This window comes from Cydia amplana, chromosome 16, assembly GCF_948474715.1.
Source record: "Cydia amplana chromosome 16, ilCydAmpl1.1, whole genome shotgun sequence".
Classification (NCBI taxonomy): Eukaryota; Metazoa; Arthropoda; class Insecta; order Lepidoptera; family Tortricidae; genus Cydia; species Cydia amplana.
In genome coordinates, this window is record NC_086084.1 from 12,883,750 (window position 1) to 12,911,488 (window position 27,739).

The 27,739-nt window shown below is 38.5% G+C and overlaps 2 protein-coding genes across 2 annotated transcripts in view; one reads left to right on the plus strand and one right to left on the minus strand.

The window, feature by feature from the left end:
• The window catches only part of LOC134655107 (transient receptor potential cation channel trpm), a 301,664-nt gene that overhangs the window by 120,619 nt on the left and 153,306 nt on the right, over positions 1 to 27,739 (minus strand). The window lies entirely within an intron of this gene.
• LOC134655301 (uncharacterized protein K02A2.6-like) lies at positions 20,904 to 25,373 on the plus strand. The gene has a single exon (XM_063510752.1). It carries the CDS (start codon positions 21,060 to 21,062, stop codon positions 25,371 to 25,373), a length of 4,314 nt encoding a protein of 1,437 aa, XP_063366822.1. The 5' UTR covers positions 20,904 to 21,059.

Consider the following 27,739-nt stretch of genomic DNA (forward strand, 5'->3'; position numbering starts at 1 on the left):
TTGAAACTTGGTACGTAGATATATTCTGTGTACCGCATTAAGATTTTCACACAAAAATAGAAAAAAAAAACAATAAATTTTGGGGGTTCCCCATACTTAAGAACTGAAACTCAAATGGATAGGTCTTCAAAAATGATATTGAGGTTTCTAACATCATTTTTTTCTAAACTGCATAGTTTGCGCGAGAGACACTTCCAAAAATGTTAAAATTCCCCTCCCCCCCCCCTGTAACTTTTAAAATAAGAGAATGATAAAACTAAAAAAATATATGATGTACACATGGACCTAGAATATTACGGACGGACTGTCACCTAAGACAAACTGTGACACTGCAATGGCGGACGGTTTGAATGTGAGCGTGTAGACGAGTGTTACCATGTAACACAAATTCTCCCCTAATGGTGAAACAATTATTTTTAATATCGTCCTTGTTTTCAAATAAAAAAATTAGGACAGTTTTACGTTAGACAATAAAAAAAGTGTGTACGTATCTGATTTTATAGGTCTTGAAAATGCGCAATATTGCACAATTACTTTGTGCAAACATTATTTTCAATACCTAATGATATTTAGCATCGTAATGAAATCAGTTCGTCATGTTTTTTTAATTTATACATTTAACTTGAAACATATCTGGTTTTCAACAAAAAAATTATAATACATAACAAACAAACGTTAAGTATCGCTCCTTAGTATCGGGAAATTACCATACCGACCTAGTTTGAAATGCATAATCAATCATTTTACCATTTACCTAAATGATATCTTAATACATAATGATTTAATAAGAATGGTATCAATTACCCTACTTTCGGGAAATTACCCTATTCATGTTACTGGTCACACTCCTGTTTTGCAGTTTGATAATTTATAAACAACAAATTATCGTGATTTTACGTACTAATTGATAAACTTAAGTATGAAAAGTTATTCCGTGACTTTTTTTCTTTCGATCGGTACAATTCTAGCAGGATTTAGCTACGCATGCCGGCATATTTTATATTTTTCTTCGACATGTTTACTTCAATGACGTTTCGATTTGTCTGACGGCAAACTGGTGGATGAGGGCTGTCAATGTGTGTGTGTCACGCGTAAATACTTAGAAACTGGTGGATGTTGGAATCACAGTTGTGTTGTAAGCGAAACTCTGTCCGTAATATTATAGGTTCATGGATGTACATTACCATGCAAACTTCCACCGAAAATAAGTTTGAACGAGATCTAGTAAGTAGTTTTTTTTAATACGTCATAAATCCCCTAAACGGTACGGAATCCTTCATGGGCGACTCCGACTCGTACTTGGCCGCTTTTTTAGATATATGCTAGGAAAACTATAAACTGAAATAAATGTCATATACTAAGAAAAAGTGACCCAGGCCTCAAGTGCCCCAGGCTGGAATCGAACCAGCGTCCTTTGCTATCGCGGCAGGTGCCTGTTGCCACTCGGCCACCGGGCCACAGCGTCATAGGTCGAAATTTTCCAAGTATATGCACTTCTTACTGAAGGCTTATGGCGCCCCCATTGCCGCTAGGAAAACTAGTTCAGCAGTGCGCCAAAATGGATATCGTGAATTTGAATTCTGGTTCCTAGCCAAGATGACAATTTTTGATAGAAATCGCCAATCATCATCATCTTCCTCGCGTTGTCCCGGCATTTTGCCACGGCTCATGGGAGCCTGGGGTCCGCTTGGCAACTAATCCCAGTAATTGGCGTGGGCACTAGTTTTACGAAAGCGACTGCCATCTGACCTTCCAACCCAGAGGGTAAACTAGGCCCGTATCGGGATTAGTCCGGTTTCCTCACGATGTTTTCCTTCACCGAAAAGCGACTGGTAAATATCAAATGACATTTCGTATATAAGTTCCGAAAAACTCATCGGGACGAGCCGGGGTTCGAACCCGCGACCTCCGGATTGCAAGTCGCACGCTCTTACCGCTAGGCCACCAGCGCTTATAGAAATCGCCAATAGAAACGTAAAAATGTATTGTATGGAAATAGTCACGTCACGTGATATTTTGAAGCATCTGTGTGGCTACCACCAGTTTGGCACTGACATAAACGCCATCGAGAATGTGTGAATGGGTTCAAATATTGCATCCACTACGTTCACTCGTAAACAAGTGCAACTAGCTGGGGCCCGTTTCTCAAAAGTTTTTGAAGTGGAAACTTCCTTAGCGGCGCTGTGCACTTTTTATGATGGGGAAAAAATGTTGAACTCGTAACAGGTGTCACGTGACCGTAAGACCTAAGACGGACACGTGACCTGATCGAAAAACTGTTACTGCAATGTCATTGAGTTTTTCTTTATTGATTTAAATGCCATCTAGTGAGTTTCGCTCTAACTGGTATTAATATAACTCGAGTACTAACAGTGATGTGCTTAGGGGTTTCAAGTAATGCGACTAAATAACTCTAGATGGCGTTAACCTCAATTATACATAGTGTTGCAGACCTTTTGCAATAGTGATTGAGTTTTCACTTCTGCCGGCACTCCCTGAGTGCAACCAGTTGTTTTTTTTTAATTTACATACTGATATAGGCTACACAATACGAGTATGTGTTCATTTCAGTAATTCAAAAGAGTTCGCAGCGGTGCAGTAATCACATTATCCGAAAGAAAGCTCTAACGTAACGCGGGCACCAGCTGATGTCAGGTTCTGGGAGATTTTACCCAGATCAAGTAGGGTTGACACACACATAACTTTATTATTTTATCAATTTTTTTTGACGACTGGTCTGGCCTAGTGGGTAGTGACCCTGCCTGTTAAGCCGCGGTCCTGGGTTCGAATCCCGGTAAGGGCATTTATTTGTGTGATTAACACAGATATTTGTTCCCGAGTCTTGGGTGTTTTCTATGTATTTATGTATTTGTATATTATATATATCGTTGCTGAGTACCCACAACACAAGCCTTCTTGAGCTTACTGTGGGACTTAGTAAATCTGTGTAAGAATGTCCTATAATATTTATTTATTTATCAAATAAAAATGAGCAAGCAATAATTTAACATATTGAGTAGGCCCACTTTTATTCTTGTTTAACTTTGAATTTATGTATCGCCTCGTTTAAAAAAAAATATTAAGTTGTAATTTAATTCATTTTTATTACAAACTGGCCAACAAAAGACCAATCCCATCAAATAGGAAGTATTAATGATAGTAAAGTTTATTTGTTCCCGTATTTACCGTGTTTCCTTTATTTATCGGATAGGACCAAATGGCGGGAAAGAGGGGAGGCCTTATCTAGCAGTGAGACACTCTTATAGACTAATTAAAAAAAATACCCTGAAGAAATAAGATGATGACATGATGAAGATGATGATGATGTTGATGACTGACAAATTTCAAAGATAATACACATTTATTTTCTTTAAATTACTGTCTTTAGCCTTCAGCTTAGCATTTTTCCTATTGCATTCTAAACAAACCTGTAGTCACCTTTAGCAAGCAAATTCCGAAAAATACTGCCAAGTGCCGTTCCCCAGAGGGAAAACTAGGCCCTATTGAAATGAGTAAAGTTGATCTCACGCAGCAGGCGTGGCTCACTCCGCGATTTCGTCGCGTCGCTACACTCGCTACAAGTACAGTATGCGGCTCACACGAATGTTGGTGTCTAGCCATAGTAAATGCGCGCACCGCTACGGAACGGACACCTGCTCGCGCTTGCACCACCTAGCGGTCATAATCTGTCGTAAAAGACGCGTTTTGTTAGAGAGTGAATCTTCTGTACCTAGTAGGTACTATTATTTATTCTGTCTCACGTGACAACCCTACAGGTATCTGCCGGCCGCGAAACCTCAACAATTTACAAGGTGCATCCCCGCAGAGAGTGCAGTCTAATCTCTGCATCCAGATCCTATTGTTACGAGTACGAGTATGTACAGAGGATTCATGTCCAGGAAATGTACAGAGTAATGCCATTATAGTGTGAAATAATTCATGAGACAGTGAAATTTATAAGAGTAAAGGTTCCGTCACACAGGCGCGTTTTCCGCGGGGCGTGAGCGTTTTATATGTAAAAGTGGCGGCCCCGCTCACGCCCCGCCCGGAAAACGCGCCTGTGTGACGGAACCTTAAGAGCGTTTTCACATTGTCCGATCCGATATTTGATAGAAGAAAAATCTATAGTACTTTACATTTTTTTCTGTATTTATTTATTATTACCTAAATGAAATTTGTACCTATGGCAAAAAAATGGTAACCAAAAAAAGGCGGGTTTCATGCTTTATCATTACTCGGAATTACCCTTTATTTATAAGTTCCTTCGTTAACTTTTTTAAATTATTATAATATACTAGCAACCCGCCCCGGCTATGCACGAGTTATACATAAACCTTCTTCTTGAATCACTCTATCTATTAAAAATCGCATCAAAATCCGTTTCGTAGTTTTAAAGATCTAAGCATATACATAGGGACAGACAGACAGCGGGAATAAGCGACTTTGTTTTATAGGTACTATGTAGTGATGATTCAGGAACGAAAACAATTCCCATGACAACTTTTATAAGCTTTTAACTCGTTTAATAATCATAAAAATCTAAGAGAATCAAACGAACGGGCGAAGCTGTGGTTAATATACATCAAATTGTCTCAAAATATTTTCTATAATATCAATATCCAGAGAGATAAATGCGAACTAAGTTTGTATGGAAAAGCGGTCGCGTACCGTCATCCACTTTCCTCTTATTTATAGTTTTCAAACCAAATTGTCAGTAAATACCTATAATAACAAAAAAAACTATACTCATCCTTTTCTTTTGGGCGCTTGTGCTAGTGTAAGACAAAGACAGTATGATTATCTTTGTCTATGTTTGAAATGAGACAGTCCTTTGACAAACTGTAAGTTTCTTAACAGTTTTCGCTATTCAAAATTACCAACCGATTATCCGACTCGCTGAGTTTAAAAGAAACTCGTTAATTTTCCCAAGAACTGAGTTTTTAAACCAAGCTTTATTTATTTAAAATACACGTTAAATTCCAAGTTGTCTGCGCTTGCCTCTCGATTTTTTTTGCTGAACGTTAAATATTACAAACGCCTTAAGTAATTTACAATGGAATTAAAAGTCTATTTGCCTTGTTTTAAGGTTGATAATCCAATAATTTCACCTGAGAGTAAGGACATTTTAAAGACTGTCGCGCCGAAGATTCTTTTCACCTGAGCGAATTTGATATTATTCATTTTCTTTGCTTAAATCTTTCGGAATAAATGTTTCCGTTTGAAATTAAATTTCAACTTTCTAAGGAAACTAAGGCTTGTTTTTTTTACCGGCAGCCTTTGATTGGCAAATGGCTTTCGCGTTTGAAATTAATTTCTTCTTTTTATTTTTGTTATCCGTCAGATTCGAATACTGTCGTCAGTCTGGGCATAGTCAGAGACGAAAGTAAATGTCCAATAAAAATTAGTCTCAAAATTCAAAAAAGCTTGTTACATAATTATTTAGGTTTTATTGATAAAATTCACTTTTCACTAAAATACTCTACTATTTACTTCACTAAATTATGGATTCTACAATGCTTTAACAGCATTAACTATAGTATACTACATACTACAGTTTTTTTTTCTAAGATCACATATTTGACAATTATGAATTCACCCTTATTGATATGGAGCTAAGATCTACCGTTTAACTGATAGCCTTAAAAAGTCATATATATAAGGGTCAATTTGTAACTGTCAAATATGTGATCTTAGAAAAAAAAACACTGTAGATTGTAATTTGTTTTTGTTCCTAGTTTAGTATCAAAACAGTCTCAAATAAATGGATTTTATTTTATTTTTTACAAAAACTGAAGCAACTGCAAATTAAAAAAAATATATATATAAAATATATATTGTTATGATATTAGTCGTATCTAGTTTATTTTTAGATAAAGCGTTATTTATCGTAGAATTCTACTTTTTCTATTATTGGGCCAAATAACCCTTTTTATTTCATCAATAAAATAACCCTTATATTAAGGATAGACAACGAAGATCGAGATAAGGGTCTGACGTTGATAATAATTTAACATTATACATACGCGTATCCAAATCTATCGAAATATTGAATTACGTCCGACCCTTTTTTTTTCAATAATCTTTTATTGTTTTTATTCTCAGAAATATGTAAAGATCATATAACATCGCGTAATCTTTACAGAGATTTCAATTTACAACATTTGTCATAGGGAATGTTACAAATCTAAACACAGTTGTACTTAAACTCTTATACCTTTAAACGGGCAATTCTTGTTTATTTATTTATTTATATTTTGGGAATCTCGGAAACGGCTCTAGCGATTTAGATGAAATTTGCTATACGGGGGTTTTCAGGGGCGAAAAATCGATCTAGCTAGGTCTAGGTTTTTATATGTCTCCCAGATATTAAGGTTTATGGAGTTTCAATTTTTGGGTAGGTAATATTGAAAATCACTATTAATATCTACTAAACTATAGCTTGACAAAGAGAGATTAATATACATTTAGTATTATTTGGATACAGATCTCAATGCAGCATTACGGACTCTCGACGAAGACAATACAGTGGGCACACGCACTATAATTATACACGGAACCAGAGAGACATATATATAATAAAGACTGACGATCTCTACTCTAACGGCCCGATTCGAACAATGCTTATAAGATGTCACAGTGATACGATACTGATCTGTCAGTGTCAAAAGGGTATTTTTTTAATTTGCACCTTGTGAGTAAATTGGGGTGAATTTCGTTTTTGATAAAGCAATGACCAAAAAAAATCTATTTTAATTTGGTTCATGAAAGGTTCGAATTCGATTTCAGCGAATATGAAGAATATAATGTATACTGAGCCTTACGAGGTTAAAATAATGATGAACAATGCAGTTTATATAAAAAGGTACCACACATTGTTATTTACCTATCTCTAGTAAGACACATAAATTCATGTCATGTGGGTTTAGGTATGCTAATATGGACACACTGCACAAGCTGTATAATCCGACTATCAGGATCCTTTGTTTACCAGAGTCTCAACAAAGACCTAGACTAGGCTTTAGACGTTTATGTGTGTGTGTGTGTGTGTGTGTGTGTGTGACGGGCGATATAAGCCCGACCATCATATGTACGCAAATATTTGTAAATTAGCTCTATTAAGGGCCGGTACAGACGGTCTGCAACCCAACTGCAACTTGTATGGGATGGGAACTGCACGGCGACGTTGCAGTTGGTGCACAGTCGGGGTGCAGTTCCCATAAAACTTGCAGTCGAGTTGCAGCCCGTCTGTATCGGCCTATATTATACGGATTATACTAACAATAGTAGGTTATACTATCTATCTAAAGCAAAAACAATGCCATCATGCCAAGTATCAAAACCTTTTTTTTAACAGACCCGTGATATCTATCCGCCTACGGCCTGATTCGAACTTTAAGATAATTTTTGACGTATCTTAAAGTTCGAATCAGAGGCCGTTAGGTATTGTATTTTGGAAATAAGATAAAGGCAGCAATTACTTTATCTTTAAAGACGTTTAATCACCAGAGTAGAAAGACTTAGAGTTTTTTTTATAACTGGAAAGTGTCAGCCTGATAAAGTTTAATTAAGTCTTAAATTTTGGCGCAATTTTCCTCATAATAAAAGGAGCCATTAAACTTGATTGCATTAGTAGCTAAGTTAGAAGATAACTTAATTGCTAAGCGGAGATTTATATGTAAAATAAGTTTTGTGTCAAATACTGAAATATTGTTGATACAAGTTTTTATAATCGATTATTTTTCGTTCAACAACACTCAGACAACAGTCATGTAACAAATACTTTTCTCATCCATCCTAATCTAACAAACCCAAAGTCAATAAAGTTGCGTTGTTTTATCATCTAGGGAGCTAGATGAAAAATACAGATTATTGATTCCAGCCGCGGTATTCGGAAAACAAGATCTAGAGAAGAGAACGATACGATATGTAGTTTAGATTTCAACTATATATCTTTTGCAGCTCAATTCGTGCAACCAATGTCACTTTTACGTTAAATTATCGTACCTATTAAGATCGTTTCAAAATCGTTTTGCGATCGAAAAATACATAACGGGACGTTTTAGACATTGGGCCCGATTGGGATTTTGTAATAGACATCTATCTTTTAGACATCGCCAAGATACGATAACGATATGTTTAAGATCTAACCTGTCAAATTTGACATTTCTGCGATTCTGGAGATACTCTTGAACTTCTTGCACCGGACGAAGCCTGCGTTGTGGATTTCTTACATATATAACTAGAGTTTTATATTTAAATTGATAAATTTACTTAATTTCCACAAGATATAACCTAACTCAGAGATCTAATTCACATCTAATAGATATCTAACACGATCTATCGTAAAAGTGACATTGGTTGCCCGAATTGCGCTGCAAAAGAGAACTAGTTGAAATCTAAACTATAACGTATCTAGAATGGATCTAGTACGTGTCGTCTCTTGTGAATATCTTGAAGTTCGAATACGGCAGATTGTGAAAATCGTTCAAGAGTATCTCCAGAATCGCGGAAATGTCAAATTTGACAGGCTAGATTTTAAAAATATCGTTGTCGTATCTTGGTGATGTAGATATCTAAAATGTCATTCAATTAATAGAACTTGCTAACTGTGTAAACAAACCGCCCTACTAAAATTGACACTGACTGTCAATTTACTAGTAACTTTTGTTTACATAGTTAGCAAGTTCTATTGAATGACACTTTAGTTCAAAATCCGAATCGAGCCCCAGTAGTATTTCTTGTCAAATGACAAGAAACACTACTTGTGCTACGGCGGTTGCGTAGCATGGCTCGTAGCTTTCGTAGCAATAGTCATCTGACTCATCTGAGTAGCCACTACGAACCATAAATCAATATATTATAATAATATCGATCTAAATCTAAAGTCTATTTATTCTTTCCGTATACTAAAATGACAAACTCAAATGTCAAACGTAGAAATAATGTGGCCAGCTTAATACAAACAATGCATGATGATCATGGACCTATAATATTACGGACAGAATTTCGCTTACAACACAACTGTGATTCCAACATCCACCAGTTTCATAGTATTTACGCGTGACACACACACATTGACAGCCCACATCCACCAGTTTGCCGTCAGACGAATCGAAACGTCATTGAAGTAAACATGTCGAAGAAAAATATAAAATATGCCGGCATGCGTAGTTAAATCCTGCTAGAATTGTACCGATCGAAAGAAAAAAAGTCACGGAATAACTTTTCATACTTAAGTTTATCAATTAGTACGTAATTACGTACGATAATTTGTTGTTTATAAATTATCAAACTGCAAAACAGGAGTGTGACCAGTAACATGAATAGGGTAATTTCCCGAAAGTAGGGTAATTGATACCCTTCTTATTAAATCATTATGTATTAAGAGATCATTTAGGTAAATGGTTAAATTATTGATTGTGCATTTCAAACTAGGTCGGTATGGTAATTTCCCGATACTAAGGAGATTTAGACGCTTACATGCATGTTTGATAGTTAACGTTTGTTTGTTATGTATTGTATTTTTTTTGATGAAAACCAGATATGTTTCAAGTTAAATGTATAAATTAAAAAAACATGACGAACTGATTTCATTACGATGCTAAGTATCATTAGGTATTGAAAATAATGTTTGCACAAAGTAATTGTGCAATATTGCGAATTTCAAGACCTATAAAATCAGATACGTACACACCTTTTTTATTGTCTAACGTAAAACTGTCCCAATTTTTTTATTAGAAAACAAGGACGATATTAAAAATAATTGTTTCACCATTAGGGGAGAATTTGTGTTACATGGTAACACTCGTCTACACGCACACATTCAAACCGTCCGCCATTGCAGTGTCACAGTTTGTCTTAGGTGACAGTCCGTCCGTAATATTCTAGGTCCATGATGATGATCTTTGATTTCGGTTTGTGAATAACCGATAAATATTAAATTAATTTTAGATTCAAAATAAACAAAAAATGAAATCTAAATGGTTCCTTTATAAAACAGGTCACGAAAAGTACAAAGTAAGGTTCTCATTAAAATAAAACTTAGTATACGTAGAGAAATAGGATGAGTAACTTGGTGCATTATGAGCTACTTATATGATAATAATATGTAGCTTCGATGTGACTGTTAATCTTACAATAAAATCGCTTTAAAATATTAGAAATATTGTGTATACACCTGGATACAAAATTTCTAAATACCTCAAAATGATGGCATTTTTACCTAACGCTATTTCATATTTTTAATACCTCTCCTAGTGTCCCCTTTTAGCACGTCACGGGTTATCCATTCATTGTGTTACAGACACTTCATCAACAAATATAAGTACCTCCCAATAGTTTATTTTCGGTTAGTACCGGTTGTAGCACATCACTATTTATAAGACGTAAAAAACTAGCAACACATGAAATGTCATTTTAGTCTACGGAAAGAATAAATAGACTGTACGTCCCTGAGGCGTATTAATTGTATTGTCAGGACATAGAGAAATATAGTAAGGTATTTTTTTCTCTATGGTCAGGATAGGACGGTATCACAGCCAGCATGCACAGTGCAAAATCTAATACCTTTAAACGAGCAATTCTTGTTTATTTATATATTTATTGATTTATTTATATATATATTTCGGGGATCTCGGAAACGGCTCTAACGATTTCGATGAAATTTGCTATATGGGGGTTTTCGGGGGCGAAAAATCGATCTAGCTAGGTCTTATCTCTGGGAAAACGCGCATTTTCGAGTTTTTATATGTTTTCCGAGCGAAGCTCGGTCACCCAGATATTATATATAATGGTAAAAAAAGTTCAAACAAGTATAACTGTAATACAGTATTTTAACATGTTCAAGGGTACTTCAAGTGGAACAAGCACTGCGTATGATACAAAAACACCTAAAAATATAACTAAAACATAATCAAAATCTTTTTCCACGCGCAGAGCCTAACGAAAATATCCTAACAACAGCCGGCAACTGAATTTGTCGTCTTTACGCAATATCAAGTTGTCTACAAAGTACTCTGATATGCATTCCCTTCACTGAAATATACACCTTATCTCCATAGCATAAAGTCTACTACATATTGCCTGATATAAGCAAACACGAGCTTGCCAATGTTACTATCCGCTAGGTAATTTGCACTCGAATACCATTATCCACAGATCACAGATCCATTTCAAATTAAACCTACCAGCTTAACGCGACCTCTTGTTATAGGAATATAGATTTTATATCCTTGTGTTAAGGTAGTGACAGGTGGAAGTTGATTGGTTGTATTATGATTGACGGGTTATCCATGGGGTCATCTGATGAGGTCTGACGCGGAGATGATTGGTGGTTGAATAGGCTTGATTTACCTGTGAAATATGATGGCTGCGAAATGAATTGATGTTGCTGTAATTTTTGTAACAGATAGGTAGGTATTTATTTAAGCGTATAGCCCTTGCTTGTCGCCGACAAGCCTTCTAACCGTCTGACCTTGGTCTGGCCTTGGTCAGTTTTGGTCAAATTTTGTGGAAACAACTGTCTACACGGTCCGGGACGGACGGACGGTCTGAAGGCTTGTCGGCGACCGTGTAGCATAGCAAGGGCTTATGGCGTAACATTGTAGGCAATAATATTGCCTAAATTATATGCTAACAGTATGTATGTATGAACGTAATGCTATTATTAATCCACAATAAGATTTTGTTAATTAATATAAAATGTACTACACGCAATTACAGTTGTTATCAACGTCGTAATTCGTAAAGTATTGATATGAAATGAAAAGATAGTGAAACTGTACACTCAGTTTACAATAGTAAACGTATCGAAATACAATTATAACGAGTTAATAAGAGCTTATTGTTTATGAAGTGAAAACTTCTTTAGCGGCGCTGTGCACTTTTTCAATCAATAAAGAATTTTTTTTCATGTACCTAATGTCATTGAGTTTTTCTTTATTGATTTAAATGCCATTTAAACGAGTGGCCATCTAAATCTTACGGTCACGTGATCGTCTTACGCAGTCTCGAGTTTAAAAAAAATTCCCCACCTCAAAAAGTGTACAGCGCCGCTAAAGAAGTTTTCACTTCAAAAATGTACCGGAATAAGAGAAGCAAGCGAAAACTTACATGGTCATGTATCTAATGGTCATCTCAGCTACACCCTCGGGTATGCTTGACTATGTACGCTCCACAGAACATATTAAAGAGGTTAGAATGGCTATCGCGCGCAGTTAGTATCGAAACCGGTGTCGCCGCTCGTTCCTCTCCACAAGTCCACATTTACTAACACTCGCGCAACGGTAGTAAAAATTAGCTAGCGCCTTGCGTACGTGGTGAATGGATACGCCTCCTTTAGACAGATTTGATGTCTGGCTTCTTAATCTGAAGGTTATTTTGACGCAAAAGGCATGTTTACTTCGTTTTTCGGTCAGCGCGGGCGAGTAGCATGCGAGCGTTTGCTCAAAACCGGCGGCGACACGTACCCTGCTCGCATCGCCATTCTAACTTGTTTTGTGGTACGCTCTAACGGCATTCCAGGGGTTTTAGCTATCCTCTTGTAGTAGGTAGTAGGCGATATGTAGGTATTTTCATAACTCACGTACTTATATACATATTATACATATTGTTAGACGACATAGATAATGCGCAAATTATAGTGGTAGCTACAGGACGGGCCTTACGCCCCTTACGGGCACTAAAAATGGTACAACTTGTTCAGCGGTGTCAGTGGTGTCACTCACGAATTCGAGCCAATCGTGCAGTCTAACGCCATCTAACGCAACTAGTTGCGACCAATCGCGCGCGTGATGCGAACTCATCAATCAACCAATCGCGTTGTAGCGTTGTCACACCGCTGTACTGGCCCCTTTCTTATTGCCCGTAAGGCCAGTCTTGAGATATATGTCAGTGGTTAGCTAGCTTAACAAAATAATATAACTAGAATTCTAGACCATCATTTTTGACACGTTCTTTTCATTATACATGTTTTTGTGTTATAAAAATTGTGGTTTTATCATTTTCATTAGACGACTAAACAAATAACCACCTGTAAGTTAGTATTTTTGTCCATTCCGTGCCTAAGTCAACAACGCACTAAAGTGTCATTCTATGGAACTTGCTAACTATGTACCTAAATTCATCATTCAGAGACAATTTCAATATGGCGGTTTGTTTGAATAGTTAGCAAGTTCCATAGTATGACACTTTACGCTTAGTCCATTGCCCATTGAACCCTCAGAACTTTTTAAACCTAATTAAACCATCGCTGTACCCATACGCTGTTACTGGACAAACGTTGCTTATTGGCCATTTAGCTACCAAGGTTTTGGCAGGAGTCCAAACCAAAGTGAACAACGGAATAAAGACTTCTTTACGTATTCTCTTTCTAAATGCTTTTGATCGGCACGGCTTTTGGGTTCAAACAGTTGGGTATTTGAGTAATTACTTACAGTAGGTACTTACATACTTCTAGGATCTTAGGACTTTCGTATTACTTACTAAGGTAGGTACTTGGTAAGGTATATTAGTACTTTTGGAACGCAACGCACATGCTGCTAGAAAGGGCCCGGAACCGGTTTTTTTTTACCCGAAATAGCCCTGTATTTTTAATTATTTTATGCAATTTTAGTAGGACTAAATCGTGTAAATACACAATTACCTAAATACCTACCTAAATAGGTAACAACTTAGTATTATTAAGTTATCCCCACAGACAATCCAACCTCTAGACATAGCATAGTCGCGCTACCCCCTCTGCCACACATACGGTAGCGTTACTCCATCTTCGAGTCAATCCCGTGCCGTGATTGGTCCGTGTCTTTGAACGGACCAATCACAGCACGGGATTCGCTCACCTCGTCCCCCCGCACCCCCGTATTTTTGGCAGCATCGGTTTCATGAAAGAATTGGCCTAAGCTTAGTCTAGAGGTTGGATTGTCAGTGAGTTATCCCATTAAAAATGAAATAATAAACCAAAGTACGAAAAAGAACGAAATAATACGGTTACTTTTTGTATGAAGATAAAACCGGTTCCGAGCCTTGCTGCTAGAATCTCAAACTGTCGTTACAAAATGCTTAAAGGCAATAAAAATCCCGTCAATTTTAACTACTCATACTCTTCCAAAACAAAACACATTCTCCTAAATATAAAATAAACTCAGGTTTCAGGCGCACAGTTTGTTACTCGTACGTAATCAAGCATTAATTTTAATGTGGCATTCGCAACTTGGCAAATTCCACGGTTATTTATATTAACAGAAAATGTTACAATGTTGCCGGCTTTATTCGAGAACGTAATTACTAAACTTGGAAGAAAGTATACATATATACGACCTCAAGATATGTACACATTTTGAGATAGCCGACTTTCTTGTCTACAAATCCTTTATACCTAGGCCACACACTCGACGAGTGGCATGCGAAGTAACGAGGGAACAAGGCAGAGACGTACCCCCTTATTCATAAACGTCTGCTAAGTTAATCAGCTGATGTCAGTTTTGCTACGGTGTAACAATAAGCGAGAAATCATTTGTAGGTATCTATTATTAGCGTCGACTTGGGATCCTGTGACAATTAGTTTCGGCGGTCAACTTCCGATAGATGAGAGAGGCCGACCGGATGTTTGACCGCAAATACTGTGTAGATTAATATCGGCATATTGATTATTTGGAGTTGAGCTGTCATATCAATAACCCCGAAATAGTATACACTGAAATATATGTCATAAAGATAAGTTTGATCAATTGTTTAGTGATCAATTACATTTTACGATACTTCTGTTTAAAATTTCGCTCTCTCGCATTGATCAGATCTCTCGTCACCAAAAGAATGGGCTAAACTCGCATACGACCTCGCTCATTTGATCACACAATTGCCTTTTTACTTCTCTAGAATAGCTCAGACGCGGTTCATTCATTCGTATTAAGATATATTAAGTAGGTTTTCCTTTGAAGGTCCTTTTAAGACAATATTTTTCAGTCGAGAAAGACAAAAGGGCCGGTTTCGGTAAAACATTGCAGGAACGACTAATGTACGATACACATCCACAAAAGAATGTCGCAACTTAACCAAAGGATTTTGAAGCTTCTGTACAATAGTTAAATTCCATATCGAAATGGCGAGACGACTGCTAGCTGCCAGTGACGCTGCAATTAAAACAATACAATGTAGTTACATTGCAATGCATTGTAGTGCAGTATATAGTTACTGCATATAACATTACCCTTTATACACCGCTTACGAAGCCATATGTGGCGAATATGATATTCAACTCTACTAACAGCTATTAAAGTTCATATTTCAACAAATATTTTTTATTTCATCCATAAAAAATCCATGTGACTTTAGTTAAAAAATCCCCCTAACCTCTACTCATCATCATCATCCTTTCCTGGCCGGTTTCGGCCACGGCGACTGGGGTTGTACTAGTTATTGAGAGCGACGATCGTGGGCTCTTAGGTGGCTGACGTAGCCTATCTTTGCAGTGAATGCACGACCGCACTCACCGCAGGTCAGCACCCCTCCGACATAATTGTAGTTGATGACCGCAGGTGGTCGGGCCTTTAACTCGTCACGCTTTGCGTCGAGTTCCACTCGCCTCTGCTCTTCGAAGGCTTGCACTTTTGTGCTCACTGTATGCCTCCACTTCGGCCGATCTTGTGCCGAAGTCTCCCAATGCGATGGTTCAATGTCACATCTCCGCATGTGGCGCTTCAGAACATCTTTGTATCGCAAAAGTTGGCCGCCCTGTTTCCGCTTTCCACTCTGCAATTCTGAGTAAAAGATGCGCTTAGCAACTCTGTTATTACACACCTCTACTATTAACCAGCGCGACCCTAGGGCTTATTTAGACGGCTCGCGAACTCGTATACGATTTTAGTTACATTGCGGACCATTGAGGTTACATCAATTCAGCCGACTGATCAAATGACGCCATGTAATGAAACTCGCATGCGAGTTCTCGCATCGTCTAAATGAGTTAGTTACACGAGTTAAAACCCACTAGGCCAAACCTAAATTTTCAGACGCATAACACACCTTAAAATATAACAACGCAGCATAATTAAAGCATATTTAACCAACGTGTATTTAAATATCATTAAGCAAATTCACCGTCCAAATACAAGCGGTGTATAGGTACGCAATTACTTGTCTGTCATGTCCATGTACGTTCGTAAATGTGATGTATTACGTGAAGTTTTTGAAGGCTTTCCTGAACAAGCTGGGTAATTTTCTTTATGTAAGAAGATTGATATTTGGTGCGTCTGACAAATTTCGATTACGCTTTGATCATAATTTTATTTCAAAGCGCCGTTTTTGGTTTGTGTAGAACGATAAAAGACATCAAATCCGCTTATAAGTAATAACAACGAGCAATTTAATGCCCCTACTCTTACTAAAATCAGACAAGATTTTTTTATTTTTTTTATTATTTTTTGTAATTTATTTTACTTTTACAAGTGGCAATGTGGTATTTAAACAGCTTTGTAAGATATTTCAAATGAAAAATTAAGTAAATTTTATTTCTAACTGGGACAAATGACAAAATTGATGTCAATTACAGTTCCGATTCAAAGAGGCGATTCAATTTACTAATTTAAATATCTTAATAAGCCGTTGTAATATCCTAAATCCACTTATAAAAGTAAAATAAATGACAAAAAATAAACAAAAAATAAAAAAAATCTTGTTTGATATTAGTAAGAGTAGGGGCATTAAATTGCTCGTTGTTTATAGAGTTAGAAAAACATATTACTGATCACGACTCAAATGGCACACTGTATTAATACTTATATTTATGTATAGTCGCCATCAGATATATTGGAACGGTCAAGGTGCGCACAAATATCTGAACACGCCTCTATTGTCAAGGCGTTAGAGTGCGTCTTCAGATATTGTGAACACCTTGGCCGACCCGATATATCTGATGGTGACTATACCTATTATGCTGCTAATAGTGCTAATGTTACCGTAACGCTACTTTTGGAAGTCTGCCGACATAATATTACACTATTTGTAGCAAGAAATCAAAGATTTGAAGATTTGGGAGTATTTGTATTGTATTGTAGTTGTAGCACTTGTAGTCTAATCTAAAAACTGGACAAAGACAGCTCAATACATTGGGGTTTAGGTTAATCTGTTTTCAAAAGTTGGTACAGGAGCGTCTTTTTGTCCTTTTTAGGGTTCCGTACCCAAAGGGTAAAAAACGGAACTCTATTTCTAAGACTTCGCTGTCCGTCCGTCCGTCCGTCTGTCACCAGGCTGTATCTTATGAGCCGCGATAGCTAGACAGTTGAAATCTTCACAAATGATGTATCTCTGTTGCCGCTATAACAACAAATACTAAAAATAAAATAAAATAAATATTTAAGGGGGGCTCCCATACAACAAACACGATGTTTTTGCTCTATTTTTTGTTGATGGTGCGGAACCCTCCGTGCGCGAGTCCGAGTCGCACTTATAAGCCGTCAAATATAAGCGTATAGGGTATAGTATAGGGTGAGCTCTTTGAGTTTTTTGCTTCGGAAAATACGTGTTCTGTTCAAAATTACTTATGTACCTACGGTCCGCTCTATACTTAGCTCACCCTGAAAATTGTTGACGCAACCCTCGCTCGTCTTTTTTGCAGAATATTGCCTATATTTGAATACGCTTAATCAGATCAGATAGGATGTATAGGTACTCGATTTTTTATAAGTACATAGCTGGTAGAAAAGAGCTTGTCCAACCATAATAGAAACAACTCTTTGGGTAACAAGATAATCTTATATGGCTGATTTGGAGAATATTTGACTGACGCTCCGTCCGCTTACTGCACTCCTAGAGGATAAACTACTGAATAAACGTGCCATTGGAACGTTTACAAAAGTGCGCTTTCGGAATTTTCTCATATTTTTATATGGGAATCGAAAATTATCATTTCTGTTGTTTCAAAATGAAAGTTTTTTTTTGTTTCCTGTGTTTTTGGCTCCTTATTAAATCTCTGCGAAATTTTCCAACTTTTCGTAAACTTTACGCGCACTTGCAAATCTGTATGCTAAACAAAGATTGCCTATACCTAAACGAAATACGTAAGGCACGATAAGCAAATACATTTAACATTAACTCCTCCTTCAATTTAATGAAATGGTTTCAAGAATCAGGTAAGGTTTACGACCCTTTCTAATTCAGACTCGGACTGATTGTGAAAATTAATCAGCTTTTAAGCATTCAATTCATTTTGACAAAAAATGTTTTTTCCATCTCGATCAATCGAATTGATATTAAGAATCGCTTATTCATCTAACGTCAAAACTAAAAAGCTAACATAATCTACTCAGTACTTACCCTATAACCCAATGCCGCTTCGATTTTAAAAACGTATATGTGACGTTATCTATGAAAAGGGACCTTATTTCGATGGCGCTTACGCCATTATTAACGATGTTCCGATATAAATACAATGCCGCGCGACGCTGTGCGGCGTAAGCGCCATCGACAATAAGGTCCCTTTTCATGGATAATGCCCCATATTTTAAATTGGGTGAGATACGCGTCGCCGATGGCAGGCAAATATTTGCGGTAAACATCGGTAGGAAAACAGGAAAGCTCGTGGGGGAATATTCTTACTGAATTCAAGGCTTAAATTTAATCACATTTCAGTTTATCTTGTTAAACAAGACCGGCCGGAATGAAGGTTTACTAAAACCTAAATTGAAGGCAGTATACGTTACCATAGCTGGGCAATTTAGGCTAGGAGGGTAATTTAAACTAATCGAAATATCTTCCATGTTTTACATTATTAACTATATTAGAGTCACACACAACACATATTTTTCGCTATCTGGACATTTATGGCACTCTATAGTTAATAAAGTTAAAACATGGAAGATATTTCGATTACTTAGTTTAAATTACCCCGCAGATTTACAGATACTGTCAGCTACTGGCAGCATATGACACTCGAGTTGCAAGCAACTATAGGCTACGTTACCTAACCAATTTTTGAACTCAACTTGGAAAATATATTTTTTTACTTACATTTAGGTAATTCATATTGTTAACCGATTTTAAAAATTCAAAAGGAGGAGATTCTCCGTTCGGTTTCGTTTGTTTTCTTTTTGTTGAAGGTGAACAATCTTTAGTAAAATATATTTCATGCATGTAGCCTATTCCGAGGGGAAAATATATATGGCGAACCCAAATGCTCCAACAGTACTTGAAGTTTTTCGTGAAGTGTTTTGGAGGTTTTTGCGAGTCGTTTGCAAGGAAAGAGTGTATAAATTCGCCGTTTTCTTGAATTATTAGCCTGAACGGTTGAATAATTTAAGTGTTTGACTTCTTTATGTGAATACCAAGTGTTTTCAAGATTACATGGCTTAGCTCAGTTATAGGTACAAAAAAGTGGATAAAACAAAAAAGTTATGCAGCCACTTTCATAGAATTAATTTCCATTTTTTAGGGTTCCGTAGCCAAATATACAAATATATTATATTTATATTAGTATATTTATGTGCAATAAAGTATATACATACATACATACATACATACAAATGGCAAAAAACGGAACCCTTATAGATTCGTCATGTCTGTCTGTCTGTCCGTCCGTCTGTCCGTCTGTCTGTCCGTCCGTATGTCACAGCCACTTTTTTCCGAAACTATAAGGACTATACTGTTGAAACTTGGTAAGTAGATGTATTCTGTGAACCGCATTAAGATTTTCACACAAAAATAGAAAAAAAACAATAAATTTTGGGGGTTCCCCATACTGTGAACTGAAACTCAAAATTTTTTTTTCATCAAACCCACACGTATGTGGGGTATCTATGGATAGGTCTTCAAAAATGATATTGAGGTCTCTAATATCATTTTTTTCTAAACTGAATAGTTTGCGCGAGAGACACTTCCAAAGTGGTAAAATGTGTCCCCCCCCCTGTAACTTCTAAAATAAGAGAATGATAAAACTAAAAAAAAATATATGATGTACATTACCATGCAAACTTCCACCGAAAATTGGTTTGAACGAGATCTAGTAAGTAGTTTTTTTTAATACGTCATAAATCCCCTGAATACAGAACCCTTCATGGGCGAGTCCGACTCGCACTTGGCCGCTTTTTTTTACTGCATTCTGATTACTCCAGGTTTTGCTCCGTCAAACACTTGCAATACTCTATATACCTAAGCCACACGTATAAAAACCGCATTGATATATCGGTCCATCCGTTGGAGAGCTACAATACAACAGACAGACAAACAGACAAACATGGGCATCAAATATATAACACCACTTTTTGCGTCGAGGGTTAAAAGTTTGCTTTCTACGTTGTTGATATCAACGGATCATTTCCCTCAAAATATTAAATCATCTCATTAAGCCCGTTCCCAAGCTAACCGAATCCCATGGCGACCATAACCGCGGTAAAATTTATGACCCGTGAATGTCAAAGATACGTGACGTCATCCGTATTTACGGAGCCTACCGAAAACGGATACCTCTTGAAACACTTAATGTCGGGATAAGGGTCCGTTTCCGGTTTTCGTCTCTGATTCGGGAATTATTTGGCTAATAATCTGGGCTATTGTTCTGCTGAAAACTTATAATACCTAATGTTTTAGGGGCCGCGGCTGCTGAGTTAATATAATAAGCATAGACAAATATAAGTAAAGAAAGAGTGGTAACTCCATACATCAGTTTTCTTACCAAAACGCGAGTTATTTCGTAGTCGACATCTAGCGTCAAGTAGCGAACATTTTCAGTACTGAAAGTTGACAACAGAGGTCGCGGCAAACACAAACTCTAATGCTCGACAATTTTCAGCTATAATATTATAACGAAATGCACCAGAACTATATTTTCAACTCCTGCTTATAACATTATTTGTAAAAAAAAATTTGTGATACATTTTTCGTCAGTAGCGAAACTTGTGACATCTTTTGTGTTGTATATGTATGCAACTACCTATGCATGTGTGTGTGGCTGCGCCCACGATCCATCTTACTTACGTCAATAAAACAGTGTGCTATAAACCAACGTTCGTGTCACTCGTCTCCTCGGCCCTATACGTATCAGTGGCGACGTTTACCCACATTTTAAAAAGATGAGTGCTGTTTTCGGTGTCCTTCCGACTTTTGACCATAATGTGCAAGTTTGGAAAAATTATAAAAGTCGTGTGTGTCAGTGGTTCATCGCTAATAATATTACAGAGGCTACAGATGCACAGGGGCAAAAACGACGAGCGATTTTGTTAAGCGCACTCAATGAGAGCTCGTACGAGCTCGCAGCGCATTTGGCGTTGCCCAAAGATGTCCAAGAAGTGCCGTACGAGGACATATTAAAATTACTGGACGACCATTTCACTCCCAAGTTAACCGGGTTCGGCGAGCGGCATAACTTTTACTCTGCAACGCAGCAACGAGAGGAGTCATACCCACAGTGGGCGGCTAGACTGCGAGGACTGTCAGTGCATTGTGCGTTTAAAAACGTAGAAGAAGCATTACGTGACCGTTTCGTTATGGGGATGCTGCCGGGCAGGGAAAAAGAAAAATTGTACGCTCAAGATTTATCCGCGTTAACGTTAGCGAAGGCGGTAGAACTCGCGGAAAACATTCGTCGCGCGCGGGCAGGCGCGGCCGTGGCCGGCGCCGGCGCCGGCGCCGCTGCCGTTACTCCGGGATCGTCGGAATCGTCGGCCTCCGAGTTATTTAAGATCACGCGCGGTGGTAAAAACGAGGGAAGTGCAAAGGTGAAGTGTTCGGTGTGCGGCTACACCAACCATAGTGCGTCACAGTGTCGTTTCGCTAAGTTTACATGTAAAAAGTGTAATAAAAAAGGGCATCTCCGTAAGATGTGCACTAGCGTAAATTACGTTAATGTATCGGCGGATTGTCAGGGCGATAACGACGACGATGGTAAGTTATATTACATTCGTTCTTTCCGGGGTGAGCCTATGGTTGAAACGGTGAAAATAAATGGTCGAAAGTTAAAATTTGAAATCGACACTGGTTCTGCGGTGACCGTTGTTTCTTACATTACGTACAAAATGCATTTTAAAGATGTACCATTGTTACCTACAAAAAAAAGATTAGTCACTTATTCAGGCCAACATCTACAATGTAAGGGTAGTGCACGATCGACAGTAGAATACGCGGGTAGCACTCGCGCATTGAACGTGTATGTTGTTAACGACGACGGCCCGCCGTTGCTAGGCAGAGATTTTATTGCTTTGTTTAGATTGCAACTTACACCTGTGCAAACGGTGCATTATTGTAATGATAAATTACTTATAGGTAGCACTGACTTAGAGAAACAGTATCCCAAATTATTTTCAGGTAATTTAGGGTTATTCAATAAGTATAAGGTCAACTTAAGGCTTAAAGAGGACGCAAAACCTGTTTTTTTTAGAGCGCGGCCGGTAGCGTTCGCATTACGCGATACCGTTAGCAAAGAAATTGATAGGCTTGTCAATTTAGGGGTTCTGAAGCCAGTTGATCATTCCGAGTATGCCTCACCTGTAGTGCCAGTTTTAAAGAAAAATGGTTCAGTGCGTTTATGTGCAGATTATTCCGTCAGCATAAATAAACAGCTACTTATCGATCAATATCCGCTGCCTACAATAAACGAACTGTTTTCAAAGTTACACGGGGGGAAAACGTTCACAAAGTTAGATCTGTCCATGGCATATAACCAGTTCGAACTAGACGAAGACTCACAAAGGTTGACTTGCATAAACACGCACCGTGGATTATTTCGCTTTACACGTCTCGTTTTTGGGCTGGCGTCTGCGCCAGCGATATTTCAGCGAGCCATGGAATGCGTGCTCGCAGGCCTCGACGGCGTGCTGTGCCTGCTCGACGACGTGCTCATCACGGGCGCCGACGCCGCCCAGCACCAGGCCAGGTTAAAGGTAGTGTTGCAAAGACTACAAGATGCGGGACTGGTATTGCAACGGGATAAATGTGAGTTTTTTAAGGACGAGATTAGCTATTTAGGCTATATAATAAATAAAGAAGGTTTAAAAAAATCACCAGAGAAAATTAAAGCCATAGTTGAAGCACCGGTGCCAACAAACATTAGTCAGTTACAATCATTCTTAGGGCTAAGTAACTACTACCGAAATTTTGTTCCGGGCGCCTCGACTATACTCAGTCCATTATATGACCTACTTAAAAAGAATACAAAATGGGAGTGGTCAGCGTTGCATAACGACGCTTTTAACAAAATTAAAAGACATCTGGTGTCTGATCAGGTTCTTACACACTTTAACCCTAAAGCAAAACTTTTTTTGACCTGTGATGCATCACCTAGTGGCCTTGGGGCTATTTTGTCACAATTAGATTCGGACGGAGTCGAGCGGCCGGTCGCATTTGCCTCGCGCACTCTAAACCCCGCTGAAAAAAGGTACGCGCAAATACAGCGGGAAGCGACCGCAATAATATATGCAGTGCGACGCTTCCATCAGTATTTGTACGGTAGGGCAGAGCCGTTTGTATTGAGAACGGACCACAAGCCCTTAACTTCAATATTTGGGCCCTACAAAGGCATCCCCGAGGTCTCAGCGAATCGTTTACAAAGATATGCATTATTTCTCAGCGGTTATAATTACACAATAGAATATGTGCGTAGTGCGGACAATAGTGCAGACTTTTTGTCTCGGGCAAGCCTGCCGGGGGAGCGCGGGCGGGGCGCGGAGCCAGCACTCGCCGATAGTGATAAGGCCGCATATGTTTGTTTTGTTGCAGACGGGGCAAAACCATTAACTCTAAATGAATTACAGATAGGTACCCGGACAGATGCGATATTAAATATCGTAAGTAGGTATATCCTCAATGGTTGGCCGAATAAAATTACCGATGTGCGTCTGAAGCCTTACCATTTATGTAGAACTCAGTTAGCTGTAGAAAATGGTATTATTATGCGGGGTCACAAAGCGGTAGTTCCACAGTCGCTTCGCGATAAAGTTCTGGCAGAACTGCATACGTCACATCTAGGAATAGTTAAAACTAAAGCAGAGGCTCGGGCTCGGTTCTGGTTTCCAGGGATTGACAGGGCTTTGGAGACGTTTTTGGGTTCGTGTGAGGTGTGCCAGCAGTTGCGGCCGTCCCCGCCCCGCGCGCCGCCGGCGCCGTGGCCCCAGACTGCGCGTTGTTTTGAAAGGTTACACATTGATTTCCTCGGGCCGCTATATGGCCATACGTATTTAGTAATCGTAGATACTTATAGTAAATGGCTTGAGGTATATCCCATGGTTAGTACGACATCTACGGCCGTAGTAGACAAGTTATGCGACTTTATTTCCAGATTCGGGTTACCAAAAACAATAGTAAGTGACAATGGTACTGCTTTTTGCTCGCAAGAATTTACTAGATTTTGTGACCTTAACGACATAAAACATATTACGTCACCAGCCTACCATCCCGCCAGTAACGGCCAAGCCGAGAGTTTTGTTAAGATCACAAAAAAAGGTATTAAGTCGAGCATGTTAACGGGTAAAAATGATAGACAGAGGCGGTTACTCTTATTAAGATATTTAATGGATTATCGCAATTCAATACATTCAACCACGGGCTGCGCTCCGTCACAGTTAGTATTTGGTCATAAAATAAGATGTAGACTTGATGTGTCGAATCCATCCTCGGAGTTATCGCCCTTATCATCTGCCGAGTCCGTGATTAATAAACCTGTAAAAATTCAACAGTGTTCACCATGTAAAGAATACGAGTCACGTAATTTTAAAAAAGGCGAGTTAATACTTTACAAAAAGTATGTCAACAAGTCTCAATTTAACTGGTGCAAAGGGACAATCGATAAAAGGATTGGCAAAGTTTTGTATTTAATCAAAGACTATTATACAGATATTATTATCAAAAAACATAAAAATCAAATAATTAAAATCAATGGTACCATAGCGGATGACAGCCCAGGGGACCAAAGTTTAACGGATTTGGATGAGTACTTACCATCTGCAGACCCGCCTCCGCCATCGCCGCCGACGCCTCCGCCGCCGTCGCCGCTGCTGACGCCTCCGCCGCTGCCGCCGCCGCCGTCGCTGCAGCCGACGCCTCCGCCGCCGTCGCTGCCGCCGTCGCCGCCGCCGCCGCTACCGCTGTCGCCGCTACCGCCGCCCCCGCCGACTCCGTCTCCGCCAACGACTGATGGAGGCAGTGTTCCCCCTCCAGATCCGTCGTCGCCGTCTGGTGACACTCCAGAGCTCTCGCGGGAGGGGAAAGGGTCAGTGCCAAGTGACGCAGAGTTTCAAGAAGCGGAATCTTTTACGGATAGCTCTGAAGACACAGACACAGAGATGGTCCCCACTGAGGCTGAGCAACAAAGTACACAATGTGTGCGCTCAGATGCGCGGAACAGATTACGACGCCGTTCAAAATTAAATGTAGATTTTAAGAAATATTTTTAGGATATTAGTTAGTAATTTAGAGGGAGGGATGTTGTATATGTATGCAACTACCTATGCATGTGTGTGTGGCTGCGCCCACGATCCATCTTACTTACGTCAATAAAACAGTGTGCTATAAACCAACGTTCGTGTCACTCGTCTCCTCGGCCCTATACGTATCAGGTGTCAAGTAGCGGAACTGATAGTTCCACTACTTGACGTTAGATGTCGACTTCGAAATAACTCTCGTTTTGGTAAGAAAACTGCGGGCGCAGCACGGTTCCATTTTTATCGCATATCACTATGCGCGTCCCTTTCGCACTTACATACTTGTTAGAACGTGACAGGTATGGTGATAAGCGATAAAAACGCCACCGTGCTACGCCGCCTGATGTAGGTATGGATTACCACTCTTTCTTTATTTATATTTCTCTATGATTTTACTTGCAAGATATTATAAATTGAAATAGATGTAAATAAAAAAGTGATGAAGCCCTCCAGTGGTGGCCGGATTCGATTATTTTATTTGTTCCAAAAGTTGTGTTTTTGTATGTAATTTATTGGTTTGTTGTGTCTGAACTTTACACCAGGTCACACCTAGGGTTGCCAGATGGTCTGGATTTGGCGGGATTCTCCCGATGTTTGTGTTCCCGATTCCCGACAAAGTGGAAATTGTCCCGAAAAACAGCTGCACATTATAGAACAATAATTTCAAGTTCCGAACTGTCGTCGAGCGAGAGAGCGACCCGTGTCGAGCGCTTCAGCGTTATAAAAACGTCTATGGGCAGAGCAGCTGACGTAGTGCCAATAATATAAAATATCGTTGTTTTTTAATACAATTACTTTAATTTGAATGTTTATTTTTTCCCGACTTAAGTCTCAAAATCCCGAAAAATTTATATTTTTTCCCGATAATAGCGCCTTTCGATCTGGCAACCCTAGTCACACCAAAGTCATCCGCGAACACATTCATCATAAAAGTAATACTAAAATACTCCAAACATATTTCTAAGTAACTAAGTATTGCAACTATATATATCAATCACCAAGCCCCATCACCCAAAAAAAAACTCTTGAGTTTCCCATTTGTACAAAGTTTCTTTCGGGGAAAGTCAGCAGCAGAAATTGCTAAGCGGGCGAGGTGTTCAAAATGATCCTGACGCGACTTTATTGTTAAGAGAATAAGAGCGTATCAAGGTAATTTTGAACAACTCGTCCGCTTAGCTACTTCTGCTGCTGACTGTATGTAAGTTTACCAAACTTGTTCTTCAAGAGCAAAGGGCGTATATTACATAATATGTTCTAATAATATGTGGTGATTTTACTCCATCATCATCATTGGCCACAGCATATTTGCAGATGATAGTTGCAGCTACTAAAGAGGTATTTTAAGGAGGTAGTCTAAAGCCTACATCGACTGCGATGACTAATATATAGACCAATGAATGAATGAATGGTTTTGAATTAATTAATGAATGAGAGTAATCTGTAGGCATGTTTAATTCATATACTTATTTTTAACCCTATACAAATCGTGTTAGGGTTAATTGAAATAGACAATTAATACGTGACTACTAAATACTTTGCACGACACCGTAGACCTCAACTCAAGAGGCTGCCATTTGCTGTGGAATGAACTGCCGGCGGTATTTCTAAACCGATAAAACCTTCAAACATTCAATAAAAGACCCCTAGCCCTACTCCCATCTTAAATTCCGGCAAATTGTAATGATATTGAGGGCAAATGAGCAGACGAATCCCCTGATGGTCGACCGTCGCCCATAGACACCCGCAACACCAGAGGGGTTGTTAGTGCGTTGCCGGCCTTTAAGATGGGCGTACGCTCTTTTCTGCAAGGTTTCAGATCGATTTTGTATGCCCGAATTGTAGGAAGAGAATATTTGAACAGCTTAAAAGTTCCAAATATAAAAGTTTTATCTTAAAACGATTGCCAGGCGCGCAATTTTAGCCCAGTTTCTTCATATAAAAGTATCGATAAATGTCAGCTAATATTTATTTCATTCCGCTCCCAAAATTTTATTTCTATTATCCAATTTCCGAACAAGATTTTTCGCTTTCCGCCAAAAGTTAGCACGATATTACGCGGGTAATGCTTTTACTTTACTACCATCAAAGAATTCCGATACTTTGATTACTTTTCTGTTATAATATAACGACTTGGCAGCGATTCGAACCACAGAATATCTCATGCCGGGCGACAACAATATAGGGCTTTTTTTCTGTGTTTTAATTATGTTTTACCACCTTGTATTTAATTATAATGTGATCAGTTGTTGTATACAGTTGTTATCTATAGGCTATAGGTATCGGGGTCAAGCTAATACCTACTGGTGCATGACAAACAGTGCGAAATGATACTTATATAA

What these genes read in the sequence shown, in the direction of transcription:
- LOC134655301 (XM_063510752.1), top strand. Translation starts at nt 21,060, where the DNA reads ATGAGTGCTGTTTTCGGTGTCCTTCCGACTTTTGACCATAATGTGCAA.